The 26306-nt window shown below is 42.0% G+C and overlaps 1 protein-coding gene across 1 annotated transcript in view; it reads right to left on the bottom strand.

The window, feature by feature from the left end:
• The window catches only part of DNAH5 (dynein axonemal heavy chain 5), a 263441-nt gene that overhangs the window by 152312 nt on the left and 84823 nt on the right, over positions 1-26306 (bottom strand). Inside the window, exons 5-15 of the mRNA XM_045006969.1 lie at positions 25918-26139; positions 25037-25174; positions 22688-22864; positions 19933-20046; positions 18691-18798; positions 17760-17882; positions 15051-15266; positions 13226-13333; positions 12249-12334; positions 10801-11122; positions 5291-5497 (exon numbers count right to left, since the gene is read on the bottom strand). Of these exons, the coding sequence (XP_044862904.1) occupies positions 5291-5497; positions 10801-11122; positions 12249-12334; positions 13226-13333; positions 15051-15266; positions 17760-17882; positions 18691-18798; positions 19933-20046; positions 22688-22864; positions 25037-25174; positions 25918-26139 (1821 nt within the window). The remainder of the gene's footprint in view (positions 1-5290; positions 5498-10800; positions 11123-12248; positions 12335-13225; positions 13334-15050; positions 15267-17759; positions 17883-18690; positions 18799-19932; positions 20047-22687; positions 22865-25036; positions 25175-25917; positions 26140-26306) is intronic.

The following is a 26306-nucleotide window of genomic DNA, read 5'->3' as shown; positions in this document are numbered from 1 at the left end:
GAAGAACTAACTTAAATGAAGCTTTGAGGGGACCTCAGTGTCACTGTCTAATCCGAATTAGAATTCGGCTAGGATAACAAAATTAACATCCTTGCTGAAAACAAAATGGTATCTTGAACATATTGATCAAGGCCTCTTATATTTAATCTAGTAGACAGCACTTCCAACAGTACCATTTAGTACAATGACGGGATACACGTCTAGTTCTCAGAGCCTAGTACACCACCTAGGGACAAGTTCTAAAAGACACCCTTTAGCTTTGGGTACCCACCTTAACTCTCCTAAAGCCTAATTTTTCCACAGGTGAGTGAGTAACTGCAAACTAACCTAAAGCAATTGTAGTGCCAAGTGGATCCACACCTGTGAAATATTAGGTCTCAGATGACTCAAGCTGGGCATCCAAAATTTAAGGTTACTTTTTTCAGTTTTGGTCTGAGGCCAAGATACTGCAGCCAAGTGTGGATGGGTGCAGGATTCTAACACAAAGGAACACTTTAACATGAACCTACCAATGGCTATCCTGAGTCAGACCAATAGTCCATCTAACCGTGTATCCTGTCTTCCAGCAGTGGTCAGTGCCAGATGTTTCAGAGGGAATCAATAGAACAAAGCAATTTTGACATGTCATCCAGTCCCAGCTTCTGGCAGCCAGAAGTTTATGGACACCCAGAGCACGAGATTGCATCTCTGACCATCTGGGCTAATAGCCATTGATGGACGTATCCTCCATGAACTTATCTAATTCTTTTTTTATCCCAGTTATAGTTTTGCCTTTCACTACATTTCCCAACAATGAGTTCCACGGGTTGACTGAGCATTGTGTGAAGAAGTACTTCCTTCCTTTAAATCTGCTGTCTATTAATTTCCTTGGGTGACCCCTGGTTCTTGTGTTATGCTAAGGGGTAAATAACACTTCCTTATTCACTTTCTCCACACTATTCATGATTTTATAGACCTGTATCATATCCTCCCATCAGTCATCTCTTTGCTAAGCTGACCAGTCCCAGAATTTAATCTCTCCTCATATTGAAGCTGTTCCATATCCCTAATCATTTTGTGCCCTTCTCTGTACTTTTTCCAATTCTAATACATCTTTTTTGAGATGGTGTGACAGGCTGTGCATACCCCACACTAGCAAGAAAGGGTTAATCCCACCCTCAGACCATGCTGGGCATGCTCCAACTGCTGTGCTAGTATAAAGGAGAACAGCTCAGCTCAGTCTGGGATGAGTGCCAAAGAGGAAGGATGCTTCGTGGAAGCTCCAGCCCAGGAGCCGCTATAGCCCTTGCCTGCGGGAGCCAGAGATCCCGAGAACCAGACAGGAGACCTGTTGCCTACACCAGGGGCGGCTCTAGCAATTTCGCCGCCCCAAGCACGGCGGCATGCCGCAGGGGGCACTCTGGCGGTTGCCGGTCCCGCGGCTCCGGTGGACATCCTGCAGACATGCCTGCGGAGAGTCCGCTGGTCCCGTGGCTCCGGTGGAGCATCTGCAGGCATGCCTGTGGGAGGTCCACCGGAGCCGCCTGCTGCCCTCCCAGCGACTGGCAGAGCACCTCCCGCGGCATGCCGCCCCAAGCATGCGCTTGGCGTGCTGGGGCCTGGAGCCGGCCCTGCCTACAGCTAACCAGCTGCAGTCAGAGTCTTAGAGAATTACCTGCACCAAAGAGCCCGGAGACCCCAACATCAAACAGACCACGACTTCAGGAAACAGGGTAAGAAGTAGGGAGGGGGAGCGAGTGAGTTGTAACCCCCTTAAAGCAGAGTCAGTGTGTTGCAGCAGGATCCTTACTGACTGGCTGGTGGACACACTTGCCACTGGCAGGACCCTGGGCAGGGACCTAGTGAAGTAGGGAGGGCTTGGGTCCCCCTATCCCGGGTGTCACCCCCCCGGGTGGCAGCCCCTGACCCTGGCCACTAGGCCATGCAGCCCAGCACTTGAGGGCCGCCACTTTGTTTCGGGTCATTAGCCACTTTCACTCTGGCCATTGAGCCAAAGTATCTTGAATCCCAGGACAGTCTGGTAGACTGTAACTGCAGTGCCATGACACCCACAATCCACCTCAAAGGGGAACGGGATGATCATACACTGCAACAGATGGGGTGACCAGAACAGCAAGCAGTATTCAAGGTGTGGGTGTAACATGGATTTAGACCGTGGATTATATTTTATTTCTTATTATCTATCCCTTGCCTAATGGTTCCTAACATTCTGTTACCTTTTTTGACTGCTGCTGCACATTGAGCATGAACATGTTGAATAGCACAGGTCCCAGGGCAGATCCTGGGAAGCTGTGTTATTTACCTCTCTCCAGTGTGAAAACTTACCATTTATTCGTACCTTTGTTTCCCACCTTTTATCCAGTTATTGATCCCTGGGAGGACTCTCTCTCTTATCTCATGACTCCTTACTTTGCTTAAGAGCCTTTGATGAGGGACCTTGTCGAAGGCTATCTGAAAATCCAAGTACACTATATGCACTGCATCACCCTGTGCGCATGCTTGTTGACACTCTAAAGGAATCCTAATCAATAGGTGAGGCATGATTTCCCTTTACAAAAGCCATGTTGACTCTTCCCCAACATATTGTGTTCATCATCCATGTATCTGATAATTCTGTCCTTTACTATAGTTTCAACCAACTTGCCTGGTACTGAAGTTAGTCTTAACAGGCTGTAATTGCCAGGATTATCTCTGGAGCCTTTTTGAAAAATCAGTGTTTGCTGTATTAAGTAGTTTGGACATTAAATGCTAAAAAAGTTGGTAAATTGTAAGAAGTAGGTTTAGTTTTGGTGGGTCAGGGGGTCAAGTCTATATATGGATATCATATTGGTGTTAAAGTCTTTTTTCTGCAATACCTTTTCATGGGACCTAAATGATAATACAAGTAAATTAGTAGTCAGAATTTTGAATATTTTTGAGAGCCAAAGCCAATATTTCTAATTTTTTTAAGAAAGGCCATCTTTTAACATCCCAGTCAAAAGACATCATATGAAGACATTCTGACAACTGGTCATGCAGTTTTAAGTTTAAACGGAGTTAGCCAGAATATGTTTTTAACAAATCTGTGAATATACCTGGAAATTTGATATAAAGATATCCAGAGGCTACAAACATTTAGTTTGAAATATTCTTGTTTCACTACCGTGTGATCTTACCACACAAAACAGCATGACAGGATGCCACTGCCCACCACTGAAATGTATATATAAAGGAGGACAAAGATTGAAATGGTATTCTATAAACACCCTGGTTTATAATAAGTCCAAACCAGTTGTTTAAATTGACAAGTGATCTAATCTGTTTGAGTTTCTTGAAATCCAAAAGTTTTGAGTAGGAACCAATCTATAGGCCTCTTCCTGAACTCTCCACAGGTTTTACTCGCCAAGAGTTCCTTCTCAGTCATGAAAACATGACCCCGCTCAAGCTCTATTTCCAAGAAAGGGGATCCTGCATTCCCAGAACACTGACTTCTGTTTCCCAGCATGGCGAAACAAGAATGGTCAGAAACAGGCCTCCTTTCCTCTATTTTATTATACAGGAATCTCAGCAGAGTCACAGGGCTCTTTCTTGAAGTGGACCAGAGCACCTCCGCATCATTCTTTGAAATCAGCATATTAAGCCAATGAAGTTTTCCCCAGGACTTGCTTCCTCTCCTGAAACCCAGTCTATTAACAGTAGCTAAAAGTCAGCTTTGACCCTCTCTGCTCTGAGCCAGACCAATGGGTCTCTAGAAGAATGATGGAGATAAAAAGAGTCTAGGTATAAGCTTTTTACTGAAACCCCTTCCTCACGCCCCAGTGACAACTGGCTCTCACAACCCAACCATAAAGTTTCAGAATATTTTTGGAGATTTGTCATAGTATGAAACATTTGACAGCTTCAAAGTACTGAAAAAGCATCAAGCAATCATTACAGTGCCCATATGAGAAAATAATTATGAAGAAAAGGAGCAACAAGAGGGGGGTGAGCTGAAGGAGATGAGTTAAAAAAGCTTATATTATATATTCGTATTGCAGTAGCACGCAAAGACTCCAGTTAGGACTAGGTGCTATACAAAAAGGGTATGTCTACACTTCAATAAAAAACCCATGGCATTGAGTCTCAGAGCTCAGACTCGGGCTGCAGGACTAAAAATAGCAGTGTAAATGTTGGGGCTCGGGCTGGAATCTGGGCTCTGAGACCCTCCCTGCTCCCAGCCCTGTGAGCCAGGCCAGCTGCAGCCATGGCATGGGTCTTTTATTGCACTGTAAACATACCCAGAGAAAATGAGAATCCCTGACCCAAGAGCTTGCAGTAAAATCATGAGATTTCCCCACCAGCCATCTTCCATCCTTGGTCACATTCTTTTGAGCCTAATGATTGCTGCTGGCTTGTATCACTGCTGATGACAGCTAACTTCCAAAAAGGAAATTAAGAGACAAGGGGAGAAACCAAAGATCCAACTTCTCTCTGCATCTTCTAGCACAGCAGGCCCAAAAAGTACACCAAGTATAATGCTGGTGCAGCAGCTGCACTGCCTAGTTACTGGACTCTTTGTGCCTATCCAAGGCACAATACTTTTAGGGTATGCCCAGACTACCCGCCATATCGGTGGGTAGTGATCGATTTATCGGGGATCCATATATCGCGTCTCGTCTAGACACAATATATCGATCCCCGAACACACTCCCATCAACTCCAGAACTCCACCAGAGTGAGCAGCAGTAGCAGAGTCAACAGGGGAGCCGCAGCCATCGATCCTGCGCCGTGAGGACGAGAGGTACGTCAAAATAAGATACGTCGACTTCAGCTACGGTATTCCCGTAGCTGAAGTTCCGTATCTTACATCGACCCCCACCCCCCCGCTAGTGTAGACCAGGCCTTAGAGGCAACTGGTGGGTCGGCATGCCTCACTGCTGTCCCCTACCCAGATTGTGCTCAAAGCTGAACCACAGTTGTGTTTGAGAAATGTCAACTGTTTTGCCTGAACTCATACATCAATAAGGTTATATTACTTAGGAACTGTTTCCACCCCTCCAAACTTCTAGACCTCAGTGTGCCTTCCTTCCACACTGCCATGCCTCCTAGAGGTTATGTTTAAGGACAAAGTCATAGTAGCACCTAAAAAATTGCATGAAAAAGATGGAGGTGAACTGTCAAGTCCTTTTCCCACCTTAATTACTTTCCTGGTGCATAGTAGTCTGAATTTGTTCATTTTCAATGTTTAAATAAGATAGTATTTTTATCTTTCATGAAATTATTGGAGATTTCAATAGCTCTATGCAGATCTAAACGAATAAAATAAACCTACCTGCAGTTGATTGAAATTCTTCTTGTATGAGTCTTGCTTTTGCTGTAGAGCAATGGCGAAGGGCGGGATTTCAAGGTGCATGTGAGCCATGCACTCTGTTTCCCGAATTAAAGTCAATATCTGAGGGTCAAAATTTACAAATAATTCTCCTGTCTCTGGAGCCTTCACCAACAGGGATGCCTGAAGCCCTGTTTTTGTTACTTCAATCTGCAGGAAACAAGGAACAGTCTTGCCAAATAATCACAACCAAGTCAATACTATGTTCTGAATTTGGATTCAAATATACACATAAAGTCTGAATTACAAAAGTGCTAGTGGAAACAAACTAATACTCAAATCTGATACAGTCTGAATCTAAGCTTAATATCACCTCCATGTAGATTAGAGTGAAAAACTGCCTTCCTGCCAAGCTAAGTAACTACCTATATTTTCTTCTGAATTTTGGGCCCGTTGTAATACTTGGGCCTACAAGTTTACCCTAATTGTGAGCTCAACTGTAAAAAGTGGGTAATGATGCATGAATTGTCACAATGACCTATTATATAAAATTGTTTCAAAAAAGGTAAAGAAACCCAAAAAACTAAATTAATTTAAACAAGAAGGGTTTCACTAATACCACTTAAGGACTGTTAAAATCATGCCTGGTGAACAAAAAAAGTTAAGGACCAAAAATTTATAAACAAAAACTGGTGTGTCAGAAATTAGGACTAATTAGTAACAAAACAGCAAGGAAATGGGCTATTCTACCTATCCCTCCTTTTTACGGTCATTTAAAAAAAAAACCTTTGGGGGACAAATTGGCTTCTGGAGCTAGCTTCACCATCATGACTGCCACTTCCTCTGTCTCCTGGGACCCCAGCCTTCATCATCCTGATACGAAGACGTGTCCTGACCAATCTGGGCAAAAAAATGGTGGGGGGAGCCCAGATGACATTGCCACCTCTTCTAGCTCCAGCTGAATCCTGACCACCATGTGGGTTCTGAGACTTTATCTCCCCTATCTTTTTCTACCTTATTTCTTTTCTTTCCTATCTCTCTTCTTTTGCTTTCTGTTTAATAAGAGTTGGGCTTAGCTGGCCAAAGCTATATATTTTGCAATGCTGCTGTGAGCCTGCACACCTAAAAACAGTGCCCTAAACAGCCTGCTAACAAAACAATATGCTGTGCCTGTGTTTTCTCAGTAAGTTTACAAGTACTAGTCAACAAGAAACAGACAGAGCTGCATTTTCTAGCTTTGCTATTCTTTTCTCTTCTCTTTTGTGCGTGTTTGTCTTTTTAGGAAATGGAATCCAAGTTTAGCAGCCGCAATAACAGCTCCCGCCCAGCTCAACTAACTTCTCTTTTCGCCAAAAAGGCCAGCTATTACTAGCTATAATAATATAATATGTAATATAATATCAAAAAAACTGTCTGACAAGGGGGATTTCCTTCTAAAAATTCTCCAGCTAAAAAATGGAAACAAAAAATGCTGTTAAAATAAAAGCCTTACTTAATACTTTAATAAGCCCTTCTCCCATCCCCTTCCCCCCACCCCCACTCCCACCAGCACTTCTTTTCTGTATCTTCAATAAGAGGTTTAAAAAGCTTTTAATGGTGTGTTTGCTATGGTACTAAGCAGGCTACGGTCACTATATACCAAACTCCAAACCTTGTTTAAAACTGTTTAACATTCAACTGTAACTGGGTTATGTTAACACCTTTAGCTCTTTGGGAACCTTTATTCCACCTAAATTAATCAGGCAGGCCACGAACATGAAAATTAATGCAGCAACACAGATCAGAGCTATGAAGAAAGTAGTGTCACAAATAGAATGGAGAACCTCCCAAGACCATAGAAATGTAGGGCTGAAGAGGACTCTAGGGGTACGTCCAGACTACCTGCCGAATCGGCGGGTAGCGATCGATTTTGCGAGGATCGATATATCACGTCTCATCTAGACGCGATATATCAATCCCCGAACGCGCTCCCGTCAACTCCGGAACTCCACCGGAGCGAGTGGCGGTAGCGGAGTCGATGGGGAAGCCGCGGACGTCGATCCCGAGCGGTGAGGACGGGAGGTAAGTCGGGATAAGATACTTCGACTTCAGTTACGGTATTCCCGTAGCTGAAGTTGCGTATCTTACCTCGACACTACCCCCCAGTGTGGACCAGGCCTAAGAGATCACATCGTCCAGCCCCCTGCACTGATGCAAGATCAAGTATTCCTAGACCATCCCTCACAAGTGTTTGTCTAACCTGTTCCTAAAAACCTCCAGTGATACAGATTCCACAACCTCTCTTCGAAGGCTTTTCCAGTGCTTAACTACCCTTATTGTTGATTTCAGATCAATTTTCCAGTTTGTCAAGGTCCTTTGGAAGTTTAATCCTGTCCTCCGGAGTGATTGCAACATCTCCCAGCTTGCTGTCATCCACAGGTTTTATAAACATACTCTCCAATCCATTATCCAAGTCACTATTGAAATGACTGAATAGTACTGGACTCTGGACAGACGCTTGCAGGACCCCCTAGATTCGTTCTCCCAGTGTGGCAGCAAATCACTCAACTTTTTTTTTTTTAATAGTTTTTCAACAAGTTGCAAACCTACATTATAATAATTTCATCTAGGCCACATTTTCCTAGTCTATGAGAATGTCACATATAACTATGTCAAAAGCCTTACTGAAATCAAGCTATATCATATCTTCTGCTTGCCCCGTTCACTAGTAACTGCGTCAAAAAAGGAAATTAGGTTGGTTTGGCATGATTTGTTCTTGACAAATCCATGCTGGCTATTACTTCTAACACTATTATTCTCTAGGTCAGGGGGCCGGAGCAGCATGTGGCTCTTTGGCTGCCCCCTTGTAGGCAGCCATTTTTTGAGGGGGTGCGAGGTGCAGGCTCTGGCTGGGAGGTGCTTACCACAGATGGCTCCCGTCAGGTGGCACAGCAGGGCTCTGGCCCCATGCCAGAAGCTCTGGCCCCAGGTCCCAGAAGCAGCCGGCTGCTGGTATGTCTCTGTGCACCCCTTGGGGGAGAGGACAGCAGGTTTCCATGCGCTGCCCATGCCTATAAGCAGTGCCCCCGCAGCTCCCATTAGCCGGTTTCCGGCCAATGGGAGCTTTGAAGACGGTGCTGGGGGTGGGGGGCAATGTGCAGAGCCGCCTCCCCTCCCCCGCCAGTGGCTCGCAGAGACGTACCAGCAGCCAGCCACTTCCAGGACCTTACCTGTGGTAAGCGCCTCCTTGCCAGAGCCTGCACCTCGCACCCCGTCCCATACCTCAACCCCCTGCCCCAGGTCAGAACCCCCTCCTGCATCTAAACTCCTTCCCCAACCCCACACCTCCTCCTGCACCCCAATCCCCTGCCCCAGCCCAGAGCCCGCTCCTGCTTATATTCATATTCAAATGGCAGAAGTCGCATTAAAAGTATTGGTGAGTAGTAATAACTTTAATATGTTCAATTATTATTGGTTGATAAATTCTAACTCTACAAGTAGCTTTGCATGTGATGTGGCTCTCGAAATATTTTGGTCAAAGACAAAAACAAAAAAATAGCTCTTCTTTGAAAGGTTACCGACCCCTGCTCTAGGTGCTTACAAATTTAATAACATTTTTAAAAATGACAAATCTGTATTTTTAGTTATTTGGGGGTAAGTAGAACACAGCTTCTTGCCTTGTATGGGAAATAATACCAATCTGAACTACCTGCTGCTGCTATGTCTCAGCCATAACTATGCTGTTGTATGTCCATTCCTCATTATTATTTCCCCCTTGATCATCATTATCAGTTCAAAAGTTGTAGACAATGGCTGCCTAAGCAATACTCTGCCATGTGATTTATCTCATGTTGGGCACAATATTTTACTTTCCAATCAGATATGTAGGAGAGCTTTTCACCATATTTCAAGGGCCAAAACACACTTATAGAGGCTGCTCACAAATTCAATGCAATGACACATTGAACACATCTGCAATAATTCATTATCTCAGGAAGCTGTCAAGTCATTTCACATCTTGCAAGTTCATTAATAATAATTCAGCTAATATGACTGTACATTACTCAAGATGTTACTGTTCCATAACATTCATTGTGCAAATAAGGCAGCACAACTTTCCCACAAAGAAATTCAGGAGTTCCCACATTTCTGTTAAGAGATTCATTATCCCCTCCACAATAGCTGGGGTGGTGCAATCCTTTTCCTCATGCATTTATTATATGTTTTTCACTTAATTTTTTTAAACACTTCTCCATGAAGTATCCCTTATGCCTCTTCCCCTCCTGTACTAACATAAACACACAAGCCCAGTATTGCTGTAAACTTACTTTTAATGTCCAAATTCCTTCATCACCAATGTATGTTGAACAGAACTAGACTGACAACACAACAAGAGATCATGATGGTAACTATCTTACTGCAGAAAGAGGGAGATGGACAAGGTAACACTCTTTTAGCAAAAATTAGAGACAGAATAGATCTAGTTGGTGACTAATCTCTGGAATGGCCAAAGTGGTCTATGCAAGGAGTTGCTAGCAGCACAGATGAGTATTTCTGTTATGTTCCCAATAACTACTGGACAGGCCATCTGGAGACCAGGTACAGAAACCAACTCTAGAGCTCTCATGGTAGGATGTAATGGTAAAGACAAGTCCCTCCAGTATCTCTAAAGCTTTGCAACATGTCAGCCAGGCCACATATGTTACCACCAGCTTGAAACTCAATAAGTCATTCAGCAGTCACTGACAAGCAGTGAATATTTCTAAGTGTCCATCAAATCCCTATTTCTATAGAGGAAAATCATACCTTGTCAAGTGGGTGTACTAAGAAGAGAGCATGTAGGAAGCTTTTATCATCACAAGTGCTCCTACAGCAGCAAAGAAGGAGCTTAGCCTTGTTCTCAAGCACTGAGATGGCAGTCTAGTCCATATCCATCCACCCTCTGTGGCTTCAAACAAGTATGATCTGCCAGCACAGTAATGCCGCCAGCCCCCTGATGCTGCTATGAACAGTAAGGATAGAATTTGCCTGTAGTGCATAGTATGCTGCCTGAGCTAGGGACATGTTTCATTTTGAGCTAGGCACTTCAACAGGAAAGTTGGCCAAATTCTCTTCAGAAAACAATCTGTGGGACACAGCAGAGTATGAGGGCCTGCGCCTTGATTATGGTTTAAGTTCTATGCCGGCCCCATCCCATGACACTTTAAAGCAGCCTAGGAAGTGCTCTAAAGTTCAGCTGTTGGCCATGAACTCCAAGAGGACATCTGCCAGTGGAAAATAGCCAAAGCACAGTAACACTCTGGTCATTCCCTCTCCCACACAATTTTTACCCCCATGCTGGGAGCTGCAGGAGAAGGTACAGTAGCTACCTATACCAGTACTCTGCCAGTTAAGGACTTCTTATACCACGGCAATCCACTTATCCCATGTTTATACAGCTTCTAACACTGTAGGTCCCTAGGCATTAATACAGCTGCAAAAATACTAAAAACAATTCAATTTTCACCGTCACATCAGCAAGTGAAATATTTTACCTGCTGAAGCCATCCCCTGTGATAAATAACCTCAAACTCCAAGAGGACTTTTGCCACTTTGTTGTAGTTGCGGACTATGCGCTTGGCTTCTCCTGTCTGCAGAACAGTGGGATGCTGTTGGAAGAGGTCCATTGGTTCCTGGATCCTGTGGAAGAGTTGGCGTGCCCACAAGATCTTACCAGCTATTGGAGGTAGGTTGCGAGCCAAAGGAGGGTCATTTTTCTGCTTAGTGTACAGCTTAGAGACCATCTCAATGTCATGACCATAGTTCTGAAGGATTTTCTGGTATTTTTCATCAATGCCAAGACTGGGGATTTCTAATCTGATAAAAAAAAAACAAAAAACAAGGATGATCATTGGAAAATTTGCCACAAGACTTCAGTGATTAGGAGGCTCTTCTAGTTTTCAGTTTGAATGTACAATCATTTTTACACACTTTTGTATGCTCTGTGGAAGACAAATGCATTCTCAGCCTGACATTCAGCAACACCTTCCAAAATACATTCCTACAACCAGAAACTAGGCCAGGTTTAGACAGTGTAACAGAAAGTGTTTCTAAATAAGCCTAGAAATATCCTTCTATCACCCATATAAAGAGAATCTCACTAGTGCTATCTTCAAGTATAAGCTCACATGGTTTTCAACAAGTAGTAACACAACCCTGACCCCACCAATGGCATGAAATACAGGAACTCAGTTATACAGAAGGGCAGGAAAACTGTGACAGTACAGACTGAGCTTGCCCTTCATTCTGCCATTTAAATGATTGAAAGTAGTACTGCTAGCCCATCTTCAGCTATTGATAGCACAGCTAACCATGGCAATGCGACATTGAGCATGCTACATCTTGATATACAATGACAACAAATAGATTTCAATATCCAAAAGAGAACCTTCAGCCCACATGCAGATAGTCAGTTCCTGTGCTATATTTCAATCTTAAAGACAGATAACAATAAATAGACTTTGGATACTGCATTAGAGATACAGAACAACAACAAAAATTGAGTGATTTTTCTTTCCAGTGTCTATAATCAATGTAGAAGTTAAATATGCTTGACCCTAAAAAGCTTAAGAAATTATTCAAGAACCACTATCCTTACATAAAGTTTACACTGTCATCTAAGGTCAGTAAGATCAGGTGATTTCACAAATGTGGTGGCCATGCAACTGCCCAGAAATAAATTCTACTTATGCAGACTGTCAGAAGTGTTCAGCTTTTCTTTTAAAGCAATCTAAGTAAGATCCTTTCTTTTTATCCGAATTGGTGAAGAGACGTACTTAAAATAATTACTTGAGTATCAATTTATGTCCAACAAGAACAAAAACATTTTATAGCCAATTTCTTCATTTTTTCTTTGTCAAAAGAGGTTATATTTGACTTAATGTGCAGAAAACTGGTATGCTGCTCTAGGGCATACTAGATATATTTATAAATATCCCTTTACCTTTCGAATTTCTTCAGCATACTAAGAGCTCTTTCAGTAGTTGGAATCCTTTCAAAGGTGATGTCCATAAAGGTCTTTAACTGATTCTGGAGAAGGAAAACAGTTATACTAAGGAGCACTCTATGGAGTGCACATATTAAATATACAAAGTACTATTCATCAGTGTGTTTATCATAGACTGTATATGAACACAAACTACTTACCTGATAACAGCTGCATTTATCCTACTTTGGACGTTGTGTGAAAAGAAAAAAGCAGAAAAGCAATCTACCTCTCCAGTTCCCTCTGTAGCTACAGAGACCACAGAAGCTCTTGTTTTCTCAGCTGTTCAACCACGTCAACAACTATAATCTGAGGGAATGCTTTCCTTCTCCAAGGCAGCCAAGTCAAGCTCTTACACGGATATTGGCTTAGTATAGCAACTTAGTTCTCCCATCAGATTTACATGGCTCCAGTGGTTAGTGTGTGCAGTTTGTCTGGATTATACAGCCCCCTAAGAGCCTGCATTTGGGGATTAGAGATAGAAACTTCTCTTCTGGGAGAAATGGGAGGAGGGGTGCTTAAGTTCTGTAAAAGTGAGCATCCTCTACTATTCCCTGCACTGGAATACTATGTGTGTGTTGGCCTTTATGCATCAGGCTGGTTTTACCAGGAGACAGTTAAATGCAATGTGTAGCCCCTATAAACAGTCTCAAGAGTTAAGCATTCCCAAAGGCTGTATCAATCTCAGGATGGATAGGAAGTGTTAATCCAAAAAGGTTCCGTATGATATTGGAGTGATATTAGATTTATCATTCATTCTAAATGGAAATTTGTATTTTTGATCCATAAGCAAAAGCACTCCAAGTGCTCCAGCCATTAAATCAGAGCATGCATACACAAGTTGATATTGCCGCAAATGGACACTTTCCCCTTTTGGCATTCCAATCAATTAACCTAGAAAAAAAAATCACCCAGCACTTAATTATGCAACCTACATGAAGGTCACTGGTCTGTTTGCAAAACTCTTCATAGTCCTGGTCAAAATCTGTCTTTCGTTGATCTAAGAAGTTGTACTCCTTTTTCTTCATGGTGGCAACAATGCTCTAAACAATTTTTGAAAGAAAACAAAATATCAGAATACAGTTGCCTTATCAAGCAACCTGTCATGTTCAGTTACTTACATCTGTTGGGTTTACAAGGTTGTGTTCTGTGTTTTCTACTACAGATATTAAAATTTCCATTTTTCAAATGCATAAACAAAACAATCTTAGAGACAGATAAGGAAAAAATTACAACACAGACCACAGCAGTTGCACTTTAAAACACTCCCGCCTATTGTAAGTTTTAATGTAAAAACTGATAGAAAATTCAAACCCTAGTGATTTTCTCATTTAAACATATTTGTTACCCATAAATAATTTTTGTTCTCATACAAGTGTGCAACACTTCCATATAATATACTACTACTTTGCACCAGAGTGTATCAGACAAAGGGAACAAAAGTTCACATTAAATTTCTAACAAAAACACACCATCAGTAGTATTCTCCTTTAATCAATGTATTCTGTGAGGAAAAGAGGACTATTCAGAATCACATTCCACTGCATGAACAGCCTAGCATTTGTTACTTGCCCACTGTTCCAGCATTGCTGCAACAAACGGAAGCACAGATTGGTTGGCTCCCCGACACCAGTAGCTGATAATCCTGTTAAAAGTTGGGTTTACTCCTGCTGATCAGCCACAGTTCGGCATGCTAGCTGCTTGTCATGCTCCACTTATCATTTAAGTCCAGCCCCATATTTTTCATTGGCATAGATGGATTCACCATTGTGAAGACATTTTAATCTAAACTTACTGATTTTTTTAACCCTTGTTATAATAATTTCTTCCATGAACAAAGTAAATCTAAGATAGCAACTAAATGACAGAAGATTACGTGTGTTCATACTGTTCAATTCAACTGGTAAATGAACTCCAGAAACCTTTACTTGTCAAGTGTTTCAGCCAATCACAAGACAGTGGATACCTATGACACTGCCACATAGTTCAGTAATTTAAATAAGGCTACTACCATTTAATAGCAGCATGGCCTCATAATGACCTTCAGGCCTTTCTTTAACTGGCCTTTGATTTTTACCATCAACAGCTTAATATGATATGTATTATTTCAGAATGAAGCATAAATTTTCTCCCCCTGAACAGAGGGCCTGTATAAAGCTCTTAACACAGGGCTTCAGTGGTGCAATGGCTCTTGAGTGTGTCCATGGAGTTTTACTCTAATACCATTATCAAGACAATTCTTTACTGGCAACTCATCTTAAGGCAAAGCTGTAGCAGTGAAACATCAGCACCAGACAACCTAAATAGGTGACCTCCCATCACAATGTTCAAATACCATGAATTTCATTTTTATACTGATAGAATCATGACATTGTGCACTTGACTGTGAAAGGAATAGTGAGGAAAGGAAATAAGGAATCCATGTATCTCTGCCCTAACCTCTTGCATTTATCCATGTTTTGCATATTTTGCCTATTTCACCCCAACCTTTCTTGCTTATACTCCCTTCCTTCTTTGCACATTTATCCCTCTCTCTAAACCTTTGATGGAAAATGCTTATTTAACAGCAATTATATGGACTATAAAAGTCTTCTGCATTCAAGTAGATTCAACAATATACATCTTTGAGAACGGACTAGTACCCAGTAAGATTAGTACAGCCTATTTTTAAAATTTCTCCATAGTCCATCATCTGCATTTGTTGCTTTAATTCCAACTCTGCCTAATGATGTGAGAGGGCAAGATTTGCTTGGTGTGTACCTGATATTTTGTTGCCATAACTTCCAATCCTTCAATCTTTGATTCTTGCAGAACTGAGTAGGTTGTAATGGTACTGAAGACATGTATAATTTTAACTAGACGTCGATGAAATGTTTCAAATTTTCCAAAGATATACATCTCACTAAAATCAAACTGTCTTTCAGCTGGATTTTGTTCTAGTTTTTCTTTTGTCTTGTGAAAACAATTTTGATACTCCTTGGAAACAACAAAATTGAACAAACATGAGAGACATAAACATAAACATTTCATTTTCATAATCTAGAATAGAATTATCTAGACAGTCACCATCTCTAATCAACTGGTGGGGGGGGGCAAATTTGATCAAGTAACCACTTGTCTACACTACACCAAGTCTTTAATGCAGTTCTTCTCTGAAAAATTAGGTTGAGAAATGGTATCATGGGATTCCACATTCATTATGTCTTCGTATTTGCATATTCAGTTTGCTTATCACATCCTTAGCTACATCAAAACAGCCCTATTGCCTTCAATGGCACTATACAAGTGAACTCAAAAGTGGGAATTTAATTAACATGTAGAAAAAGAACCCAGTTCACTTTCCCTTAGTTGGACAGTAGTTAGAGCAAGGTTTATCATTAAGGGCAGATATAACTGAGTACAAACCAAATAGTTCTGCTGAGTAACAGTGTCTTCGGTTTTCCCAAATCATTTCCTACAGTAAAGCACTGTAAAAGTTAGAGTGCAGCTCTGTTGCAACAAAAACACTTATTCTGGCTTGTGTGGACTGGACCAAACCTTACTATAATCAAGTTTAAAAAACTGTTCTGTCAAGCGTCAAACAGTGAACAATTTAATAACACCGGTACATAGTTTCTCTCACAGGTAGCCCCATTTAAGTTGCGTACAATTACTCTTGTCTGAAGGACTACTGAAGAGCCAGGATTTTCACAAGTGCTTAGTGATTCTGGGTGTTGAACCTGTAACACTTTAAACCATTTTCTAAGGTTGGATGCTGAGAACTTCTTGAAAATCCACCCCCGTTACAGTGTTTTAAGTTCAGCACCCAGAATCACTAGTCACTTTTGAAAATCCTGGCCCAGATTGCTTGCTTGCCCCGGACAATAAGGGATTCATAATCTCTCTCTACATTCATGAATCGGACTTCAATTCCAAGCCAGTGCTTCTCAATATGCAATATTCCATCTTTAACCCAAGTACAGACCTAGACTTAAGTGTATGTAACTCAACTCTCTTTTTTAAGAGTAATCCCTGAAAGCATCTTCAATATGTAAATAAAAAATATTTAATTTAGATATTAAGGCTTGGATTTTTTGTAAAGGGGCTTGAAGGAGTTGGTTGCCAAATTCCAATAGGCATTTTTTGAAAAATCCCCACCTTAGACTATAGGCAGTATGCAAATCTCCAGTGTGCAGCTGATTAAGTTCAACAGCTCCTCCAAGTTACTAGGTTGCCATGTATTCACTCTAACAATCCCCCCCGCCCCCGCCTCCTTGCCATGACTACCATCTTTCTGGAGAAACTCAGAGGGCAAGAAAAATCCCAAATATTGCAGTGTTAAAAATATCTATGTTGAAAATTTTACTCTAAGATTTTAAGTGCCTATGTGATTTAGGAGCCCAAAGTACATTTTCAAAAGTCACTTAGGTATTTCAAAAGTTTACCCATAATCTCTTCTGGAGCTAATTAGGTGTTGAGGAAAGTTTCCTTCCTGCTTTCATTATTCTTTCTAGATATACTGACCAACATGCACCGGCCTAGGTGCCTAGAGCTAACCTCATATTTAAGCATGCAAATGAAAGCTTATATTTAGGTAACTAGGTATGGAATTTGTAGTGCAACTTTAGGATGGGAAATTTTATCCATTGAAGATATGCCACCAGATTCTAATTATAATTATCCCAGGTTAAATCCTTACCTGAACTTCAATTAAGGAAAAGGAGTTACACCAGATTTTTCCCAGGGAAAGTGAGATCATAGTTTGGCCCACTGTTTTACTAGAGAACTGTCTTTCACTTTTCTGTATGCAATGAATTCTTTAATGTCAGTCACTGTTAGACAGAGACAGAGAACACACCACAAATACCAACAAGACTAAGGCAGCTGGAAACATTTGTAAGAATCTGTGTAAACTTCAATATGGGATTCTCTCTGAAGAAAAGTATTTAGTATTTAATTACTCTAAAGTAGTTAGTGCACTTGGAGAGAGACTTTAAAACAGGCTCTGTATCCAAGGCTCTGTATCCAAGACTCAGAATATGACGACAAAGGAAAATACTGCCACAGCATGAGCTCACTATATGCAACTTCAGGGCTAGAATAGGTGCAAGGAAAGGGTGTAGAGAAGAGGACCCAAGATGCCATGGCCATTTTTGCATACTTGATTAGGAAGCAGTCAGACAGTCTTTATGCACCAAGAATGAAAGGAGTCAGTCAGTTCTCAGACTTCATGGGAGAACACGTCCCCACCTGTCTTTCTACACCAGCAGTCAGACAAGGGAGTGGGGTGGAGATCTTGCAAGTGGACTATGAAGGCTAAGTGGACCAACATCATCCAGTGGATGTATTTTGCCTGCAGAACACAGGGCAGAAGACTCTAGAAATAGAACACTGAGGCACTCTCCCACCCCTTCAGTCCCAGGAGAATCCAGTCCTGAGGCCACACATTCTTTGCACTTTCATTTATCACACACTGAGCTTTAAGGTTACCTGTTTAAGTCTAATAGCTGCTTGCAGCTTCTCCATAACTATTTCCTGAGGCTGGTCCCAGATGGTGGCAGTCTTGTTGTTAGTTATGTAAGCTTTACATGCTGTTATCATCTGATTTGTTACCTAAGAATAAAATTAATTTCTAGTCTTATGAATAGGTCAGATTTAACATGTTTTGTTTTCATTTCATTTTATGTCCCCCATTTACTCGCTACTGGCTGACTGCACATGAAGCGTCAAAGCTTCCAGCCAGGTGTGTAGACAAATGGTTTCACCTCCAATGGCCAATCTCAATTCTATTCCCCAACCAAAATGCTGCTGATCAAGTCACTACCCAAGAGATGGGATAGTCTAGAACTTTAAATGTGCCAAACAAGGTTGAGGTGACAAAGCACTTTTGTGCCTTGTGAGTCAAGTATAACTAGTTATGTCCCAGACGACTGCACTAGGAGGGAATAAATAAGAGGCATTCTTAAACTGAATTCCTATTTTCATGCAGGAATGAAGAGTGATAGTTAAGAAATGAGCTAAGTTAGCAAAACTGTATACAGAGTGCAAAATTCACAACTGGAATAAGCAGCTATAACTCCGTAGAAAAGAATGCAATCACAGCTGCTTATGGCCAGAGTGAGTTTAGCCCAGGTTGTCTTTCAAGGATTCTCCCCAAGGACTCATTTGGTTTTTAAACACTTGTCATGGTTACTTGCATCATTTAAAAGACTTCACTCTAGATTCTTTTGATCAGCATTTTAACATAGTCTACATTCAAAGGAGAGTCAAGAATTCTACACGTTGAGATAAAGGTGGTCTCACTAAATTTCCAGGATCCCTTTGTGTTAGTCTCCCCATGGGATCTTTTAATTAAAAGTCAGCTAGATGTTTTGTACAGAAAATGATACTGACACCAAGAGAGTATGTTGTGTGCACCCACCTTCACAAACAGTGAGGTTATCTTCTCAGAGGTATTGTAGTAACGTGAGATGCTATGAATCATCTTTATTGCATTTATGAGACCTGGAATAGCCTCTACCATGGACACCTAAAAGGAAACACCATAAGTTACTCAGTGAAATTCACCACTGCCTTGTATCTTGTATGCTTTACAAATATGCAGAGAGGGTATAAAGTGTCACCTTTCTAATTTGAAAGTCTTTTTTCTACTGTGCATCCCCTTTACTGCATTAGCCGACTTATCTGATAGCCCAACCACTGTGATTAATTTGTCTGATTATTTTGAGAAAAATCTTGCAATTCAGGCTCAGACGACAAAGATGGAAAACGGAATCTAGAAGGGGCAAATAGCTAGGGCCTTGTCTACACAATCTTCCACTGATTTAACTATGCAGTGTTGTTGTAGCCATGTTGGTCCCACGATATTAGAGAGATAAGGTGGATGTGTTAATATCTTTTATTGGTCCAACTTCTGTTGGTCAGAGAGACAATCGTTCAAGCTTACACACCACTCTTCTTCAGCTCTTCTTGGCACATTCAGGCACTTAGAAACCTAAAACCCACTAACAGTAATTGGGATTTTCATAGAATCATAGAATCTCAGGGTTGGAAGGGACCTCAGGAGGTCATCTAGTCCAACCCCCTGCTCAAAGCAGGACCAAACCCAACTAAATCATCCCAGCCAGGGCTTTGTCAAGCCTGACCTTAAAAACCTCTAAGGAAGGAATTTTGCCTCCTAAGTGTCTAAATCAGATAGGTGCTGCAACACTGAGGACTGCAATGCCTCAATATCTTTACAAATCTGGGCCATGGTCTTTAACCAGGTAAGTTATAATGAGTAACAAATGAAAAAATAAACCTCCTCTGCCTACCTTCATCACAGCTCTAAACTCCCAAAATTTATTTTGAAATTAGTAAAAAAAAAAAAGAGTCAGCATTGCATGTCCTTCCTTGGATGTTACAGAAAGCGGAGCATTTGTTAGATTTGGCCTGGTATCCCTGAAGAGGGAACACTCACTACCAAGTAACTTGTTTTTCAGTGACAGTATACTATAAATCTGTTTTGAGAACTTGGAACTAGATGCACAGATTTTGTGGGTGCAATGTAATGTTACATGACTTTCAAACTGTCAGTGAAACCTATGAAATGGAAATCTGCTTGCAGTTCAGTTGCTATATGGAATCTTATCTTTTCATTCAGGGAGTCAAAAGTTGTACTTACAGGGTCACTGTTGTATAGGGGGTCACAGCATTTTTCCAGCGTGTAGAGATACTTAACATTGTCTTTGGCTTCATTAGCTGCATCAGTGATGCGAGTATCCAGCTCTCGCCAGCTCTAAAAGTAAGAAGTAAAAACCAAAAATAATTATTTTAAGAAAAAATGAAATGTCAAAGATATTGTACCAGGTGAGGATCTGGCCCTCTGTATCATATCAATAATTTAATTACAACCTACAGCAACAGATACATAACAAAGCACAATAGAATGTAGTTAGTATTATAGAGTCTATTTTCCATTAGACGCCTATGTATACAATACCCATTAAAGTTACATTAATTGATCCAGAGAACAGGATTCCCACTATGCGTAGGTATGGCTACATCTTCACTGCACACCACTTTCAGCAGCATGCAGAGTACATGCAGCTACACACTGCAGTGGAAAGCAGACTGCGCCCACACTGCGGTGTATAGCCACATGTGTCAGGGAAAGGCTCTAGCAGCGGGGAGGGAGCAAAGAAAGATTTCAGCAGCATCCTACTTTTGGAGCCTTCCCCCACTGCCAGAGCCTTTCTGTGCAGCTGGGAAAGACTCCAGCAGCAGAGAGCTGGCAGAACCTTTCCCCACTGCCTTTTCCCACCAGAGCCTTTTCCTGCTGCAGGGAAAGGCTCCTGCAGTGGGACATTACACTACTAAAAATAGAAGTGTAGATGGAGAGGTGCTGCTTGGACATGCAGAGAGCCGCATAGGGTATATACCGCCTAAGCAATGTCTCATGGTCTACACTGATACTTACATCCATGCCAGGGGTGCTATCTGTGTACAGGCTCTACACACCCACTGAAAGGAGTGTGCAGCATAGAGGTATCTTATCAGTTTGGTGGAGTTCCCAATTCAGCATCTAACTTATCTTCACTTCTGTTACACCTCAACCAGACAGGTGACACAACACAGCAAGTGGCAGTGCCAGGGCATACTTTATACACTATGTTCTATGTACGTATCATGTGATGCCATGAGGGAATGAACTTGCATCACTCTCACCAAGACAGGAGAAATTCTAAAGGCAAAAGGATTTTTTTTTGAGCTGGGGAATACTTAGTTAACAGTCCCCTCAAGCATAGTGGTAAATCCACCCAGATCCCTCAGCAATGCTTGGGAGCCCTGAATTCCAAGAACTTGCAGAAGCGGCTACTGCTTACAGGTTATGGGCCTGTGGAAAAATCAAAGCACAAGAGAGGGAAGTGATGACCAGCATATGGTAGCGAAAACTACTTTATCCTTCCCCTCATTGCAAAAAATGCCTGATGCTAGGGAACTGGCTGGTAGCATATTTGAAATTAATAATCTGCCATCAATGCCTGAAGTGGTTATTGGAGCAGCACAGTAGATCAGCTGCTGCCAACACAGGGATGTAGTGAATGGTAAAAGAAACCTCTTATCGCTGATCGCAAATGCAAGTTGGAGAGCAGCATATGGGTGAGAAGAAGGATAGACACTGGGAGTGAATGTGGTAGAGTTATCAGCAGAGGCAGATTAAGGTTTCCTGGTGCCCTGGGCCAGAGAAAGTGTGGGGGCCTTCCCCAGGCCTTCCCCCTGCAGTCTTGCCCCCATCCCACCCCTTCCACCTGTGGCCCCACCCATAGCCCCACCACTTTCTGTCCCTTCTCCCCTTGGTCTCACCCCATTCCACCACCCCCCACTGCAGCTCCACAACCTGTTTGTTCCTTTCTGCTTCCCCACTACAGCCCCAAGACTGGAGAAGCTCTGTCCCCACCCCACAGCCCTGGGGCCACAGTGGGGAGTGAGACCTCCCCCAGCCCTGAGGCTGCAGCAGGGAGCAAGAGCTCCTCCAGTCTTAGGGACGCAGCCGGGGCCCGGGTGCTGGAGCTTCCCCCACTACCCCGTGCTTCTGCGGGGGCCCAGGGTCAGGGTGCAGTGGTTTCTCCCACCCAGCACTTCTGTCAGGGACCAGGGTCAGGACGAAGGGGCTTCCCTCTCCCCACCCCAGCTTGTGCTTCTGCCAGAGCCCAGGCTTCCACCACCCTGCTCAGATATGTGCTGGGGACATGGCCCCCATTTTTATGGGAGCCCCCCAATTGGCCAGGGCTCCTGGGACCAGGCCCCGTCAGCCCACTGGATAATCCACCACTGGCTATCAGGAACTGGGCTGAGAGGAAGCAAAGTGACACACAATAAAATGGATGTTTTGGATAGGCGGTAAAAGGAAGAGCATCTGGGAAGAGTGACACTTGAGGAGGCTCTCCTGCTTTAAATTTGTGCTTGGGAGTCCGTGACTATTAAGCCAATTCCTCTACCTGATAGATTTCTGAAGCCATTAGCTATGTGCATCTTATTTAGATCAACAGAAATGCCATCAAGTGGAATGTAACTGGAATCGTTTTGCTTGGCCACAAATATGGGGACTATTTTCTTCAGCTACCTGCCTGTTCATTCTAATCTGTTTTATGTCATAACCAACTTTTCACTGAAAAGCTTTTACTATTAAATACTGATTTGTGATATGCTCCGTAGATGCAGGCCAGTGCTTTATCACTTAATAATAAATATTAAGTCAAATCCCAGTCTTTCCCTCAGTCCCAGTTTAGTGTGTTGAACTTAAAAAAATATAAGGGGCAATAAAAAGAATATAGAACATCAAGATTTGGTCCATTAAATATACTGTATATCCTAGGAAACTAATACTGTATGAAACCTATTTTCAGCCTTTAGTTCTGTCTTAAGTTAACAGAAACCTTCAGAAGTCTGGATTTAGCAGCAGCAAGTACTCCCAGCACCGCCTTCACATCTGGGCTCTTCAGTTGGTCCAAAAGGTAGTTGAATTTAGACAATCGTTTCTTCCAGTGATCCAGTTCTGCTCGTGGGCCCAAGTCATCAGCTTCTTTCCTCAGCTGATCATTTTCAGCCAGGACCTTGAATTACACAGCAATATATCAGTGACTGATACAGAAATGCTGCTATTTATCTGAACGGATAGCGGCAATATGAAGTCTCCTATTATTACTGACGTTCACCTCCTGTTTGCAGTGTTGTTGTACATGCAGTTTTCTATGGTAGTCCCAGGATATTAGCAAGATAAGGTGGGTGAGGTAATATCTTTTATCGGACCCACTTCTGTCAGTGAAAGAACTGACAAAGAGCTCTCTGTGTAGTGCAAGCGCTTCTCTCTTTCACCAACAGAAGTTGGTCTGATAAAAGATATTATCTCACGCCCATTGCCTCTCAGTTATCCTCCTGTGACTAGTTAGGAGCTAGGCTCCTCCCCACCCCACCTCACCCCCCTTCTTAAAAAGCCAAACTGACTCAATTTTGCTTAAAACTGTAAATTTGAGTAGACAATGGGTATTTCTTCAAAAAGCCAACATAAGAAATCAAATTAACATATTAAGACTTGGATAGCTAGCAACAGTGTAACCTTAAGTCTACCTTAGGTCAAGCGTTTACCTTAACAAACTGAGTTCATTACTTCCACTTTGTTTCATCACTGATTATGACAAAGCTTCTACAAAGAGCACAATATTCTGATAAATCAATGAGAGAGGTTTAATAACCAAGTCCATTTGGCACAGGATAGATGAGGGAAGGAAGCTAATAGCATTTCCACTCCTTTACATCCCATGACTATGTTGTGAAGTGCGTTCTCCTCTATAGTCTTCATTGCAACTGCAGTACATCAAACTCCCAAAATGAAGTGCTGCTATTAACAATATTAAATTGTTAGCTTACGTAAGTTAGTGCTTTTTATTATTAACTCCCCACAGTCTATAATCGAGTCCCAAGAACTTAGACCTCTCTAATCTACATAGATTTTTACATCACTCACCACAGTGGTATTTGAGTGCCTTAGGCTAAAATCTGCTTGCTGTACTAAGTATACTGTAGTGACAGCTTTAATGAGCATATTTTCCTTTTAGCAGTGTGTGCAGTACTAAAATGAGATTTTACAATCTTTTGGCAAAGGGAAAATACCCTGAAATGTTGCCAGATGTCCTTACTGTGCACCTACATCAAGATCCTTGCATTTCCTTCCTCCCCCAGGAGATCATGGCTTTTTGCTTTTTTTTTTTTTTTAATTAAGGCCACCAGAAGTCAATGCTGGTTTCTTTGTGATTTTGTATTTCATCATTTAGGAAGACTGAGATGCAAGAATTAATTTCTAAGAACAGAAAATCAGTAAGACTTAACATAAGACACGTTTTATTTCTCATACTAAAAAAAATTGCAATCTGCATATATGTACATTACAGAGCCCTGTTTTCAATTGACCTATATAATTTAACCCTAGACAATATACTTTGAGCTACAACACAAATTCACAGTTTGGGAATAAATGCATTTTTTAAATCAATTTGGTAGTTTGACTTGGTGCTTGTCTACACAAACACTTAGTTTGCAGCAAGCTGGGATGTAAGTCTTCCTCATACTATTAGGCCATGCACTAAGTGTCTGGTATGGCAGCAGGTTTATTACAAAGTTCCCTAGGGCATTTTTGATCTATCCGGCTTTGAAACAGGAGTAGGCCAGTGTGCACTATTGAAATTTTAGTGTGCAGCAGCAGAATCCTCTCCCTACCCCTCCATAAACTAAGCATTCAAGCCCTTATCCAAGGGCACAGAATATAGTAATTAATATTCAGCAGACTATAGCTTTTAAAAACATGATACTACCAAAGGATAACAATACAAAATAATCAACCTGTAATTCATAAAGGATTCACTCATTATGTTTGTGCCAAAAACAGATACAATAGATGTATATGTATCATAGGGCTGTTTTGGAGTGGAGAAGCTGAACAAGTGCTGCGCTTTACAAATAAGATCAATCCCTTAATGATAGCAAGGAAGCTTAACTCTGAGCATCATGGTTAGCATATACTGTATGCATTTATTTACCAATTTAAGATGGGTTGGAGCTCTGTATAGCATACTGATTAGAGAATTAAGTGCATATGTGGCCACATTAGTAAATACTTCTTTCTACCAGTTCTGGGCTTAATGCCACTTGTGTAAACAGGACTAATCCAAGTTTCACTGACATTCATGTCAGAACAGTTGGCAATGTTTCAGATCTGTGCAGCGCATCACCTGTTCAATTTGTTTGATCCATACTTTCATGCAGGCCTCTATTCTTTCTAAAGCTTCTGTGCTGTTAGCAACAGCCAGATAGTCTGAAGGTCCCTTTAGAGTTTTCAAGTCATATGTGTCACACTTTTTCAGATTCACCTAAAAGAGGAAGAATTAAAAATTCAATAGAGACAGTGAGGACAGATACTTCAAGAGTTACCATTTCATTTGAAAAATTATTGCTTTGCCCTCTTGAAGAGAAGCCTGCTTTACATACCCACAGTTACTTTGAAGTTACAACATAGGCCCTCCTGACACCCTAAACCAACAGGCCAAATTTCAGTAAGTTACTATTAACAATCCGCATGTCACGACTGGAATGTGGGCGTTCAGACCTAGTGGTCAGAACAGGAGTCAGACCAGGTCGGTACCGGAAGGCCAGAGTCCAAGACAGGCCAGTGGCCAAACCAAGAGTCAGGTGTCAGGAGAAAGGCAAAGTCGGAAACCAGAGTCTGGGGTCTCTAACACACAGTGTCTGAAGCACGGAGAGCAGGCAGTTTGTGTTGTTGCTCAGACAATTCCCTGTCATGGCTTAAATACTGGTGCCAGCAAATCAGTGGGCTGGGAGAAGCTGCCACTCAAGTCCTGCTGGGTGGTACTTCCTGCTGAGTCCAGCCTCTCAGGGCCCTTCCTCAGGAGCCCAGCCTATGCCTCCTGTGGTGATGTGTAGGCATCAGCAGCCCAGAACCCCCATGGTCCCAGATTCTAGCCCTGCAAGTTTTTACACTGCAGTACATGATGCTGCCTTTTGGTCTGCAGTTTAGAAAAAGCCCTTGAAAGGAACTTTCTGCAACAACAGCAATGTTAGGTTCATTTTATAGCATACATGCTAACAATCTTACCTTTTCCATCAGACTCTGCTGAGCTCCTGACAAGACACTAACAAATCCCTCAAGGGAGCCAAGGAAGTCCTGCCGAATATTAGCTGCCTGCTGAGGACTACCAACCTCACCCCAACCTTGGTTCATAGTCTTGATGACCGGAATGAAGATTTCTGACAGCAAATGCTGTACACTTTTTAGTAAGCCACCCTGAGCCGTATCCAGCATGTTGAAATTCACTTCCTGAAAGAAGGGGATATGATGCATATCAAACTGGAAAAACAAGTTGGTTAAGATATATGTATGTGATTATATAGGCTGGTCACATTATAGGTGCTTGGAGAATTAGACCTTGAACTCCTGTTCTTTAGCAAAGGCTGCAAGAATCCTAGTCCTGAACAGACTGGCCC

Source organism: Mauremys mutica, chromosome 2, assembly GCF_020497125.1.
Source record: "Mauremys mutica isolate MM-2020 ecotype Southern chromosome 2, ASM2049712v1, whole genome shotgun sequence".
Taxonomy (NCBI): domain Eukaryota; kingdom Metazoa; phylum Chordata; order Testudines; family Geoemydidae; genus Mauremys; species Mauremys mutica.
This window is presented reverse-complemented; position numbering and strand designations above follow the sequence as displayed.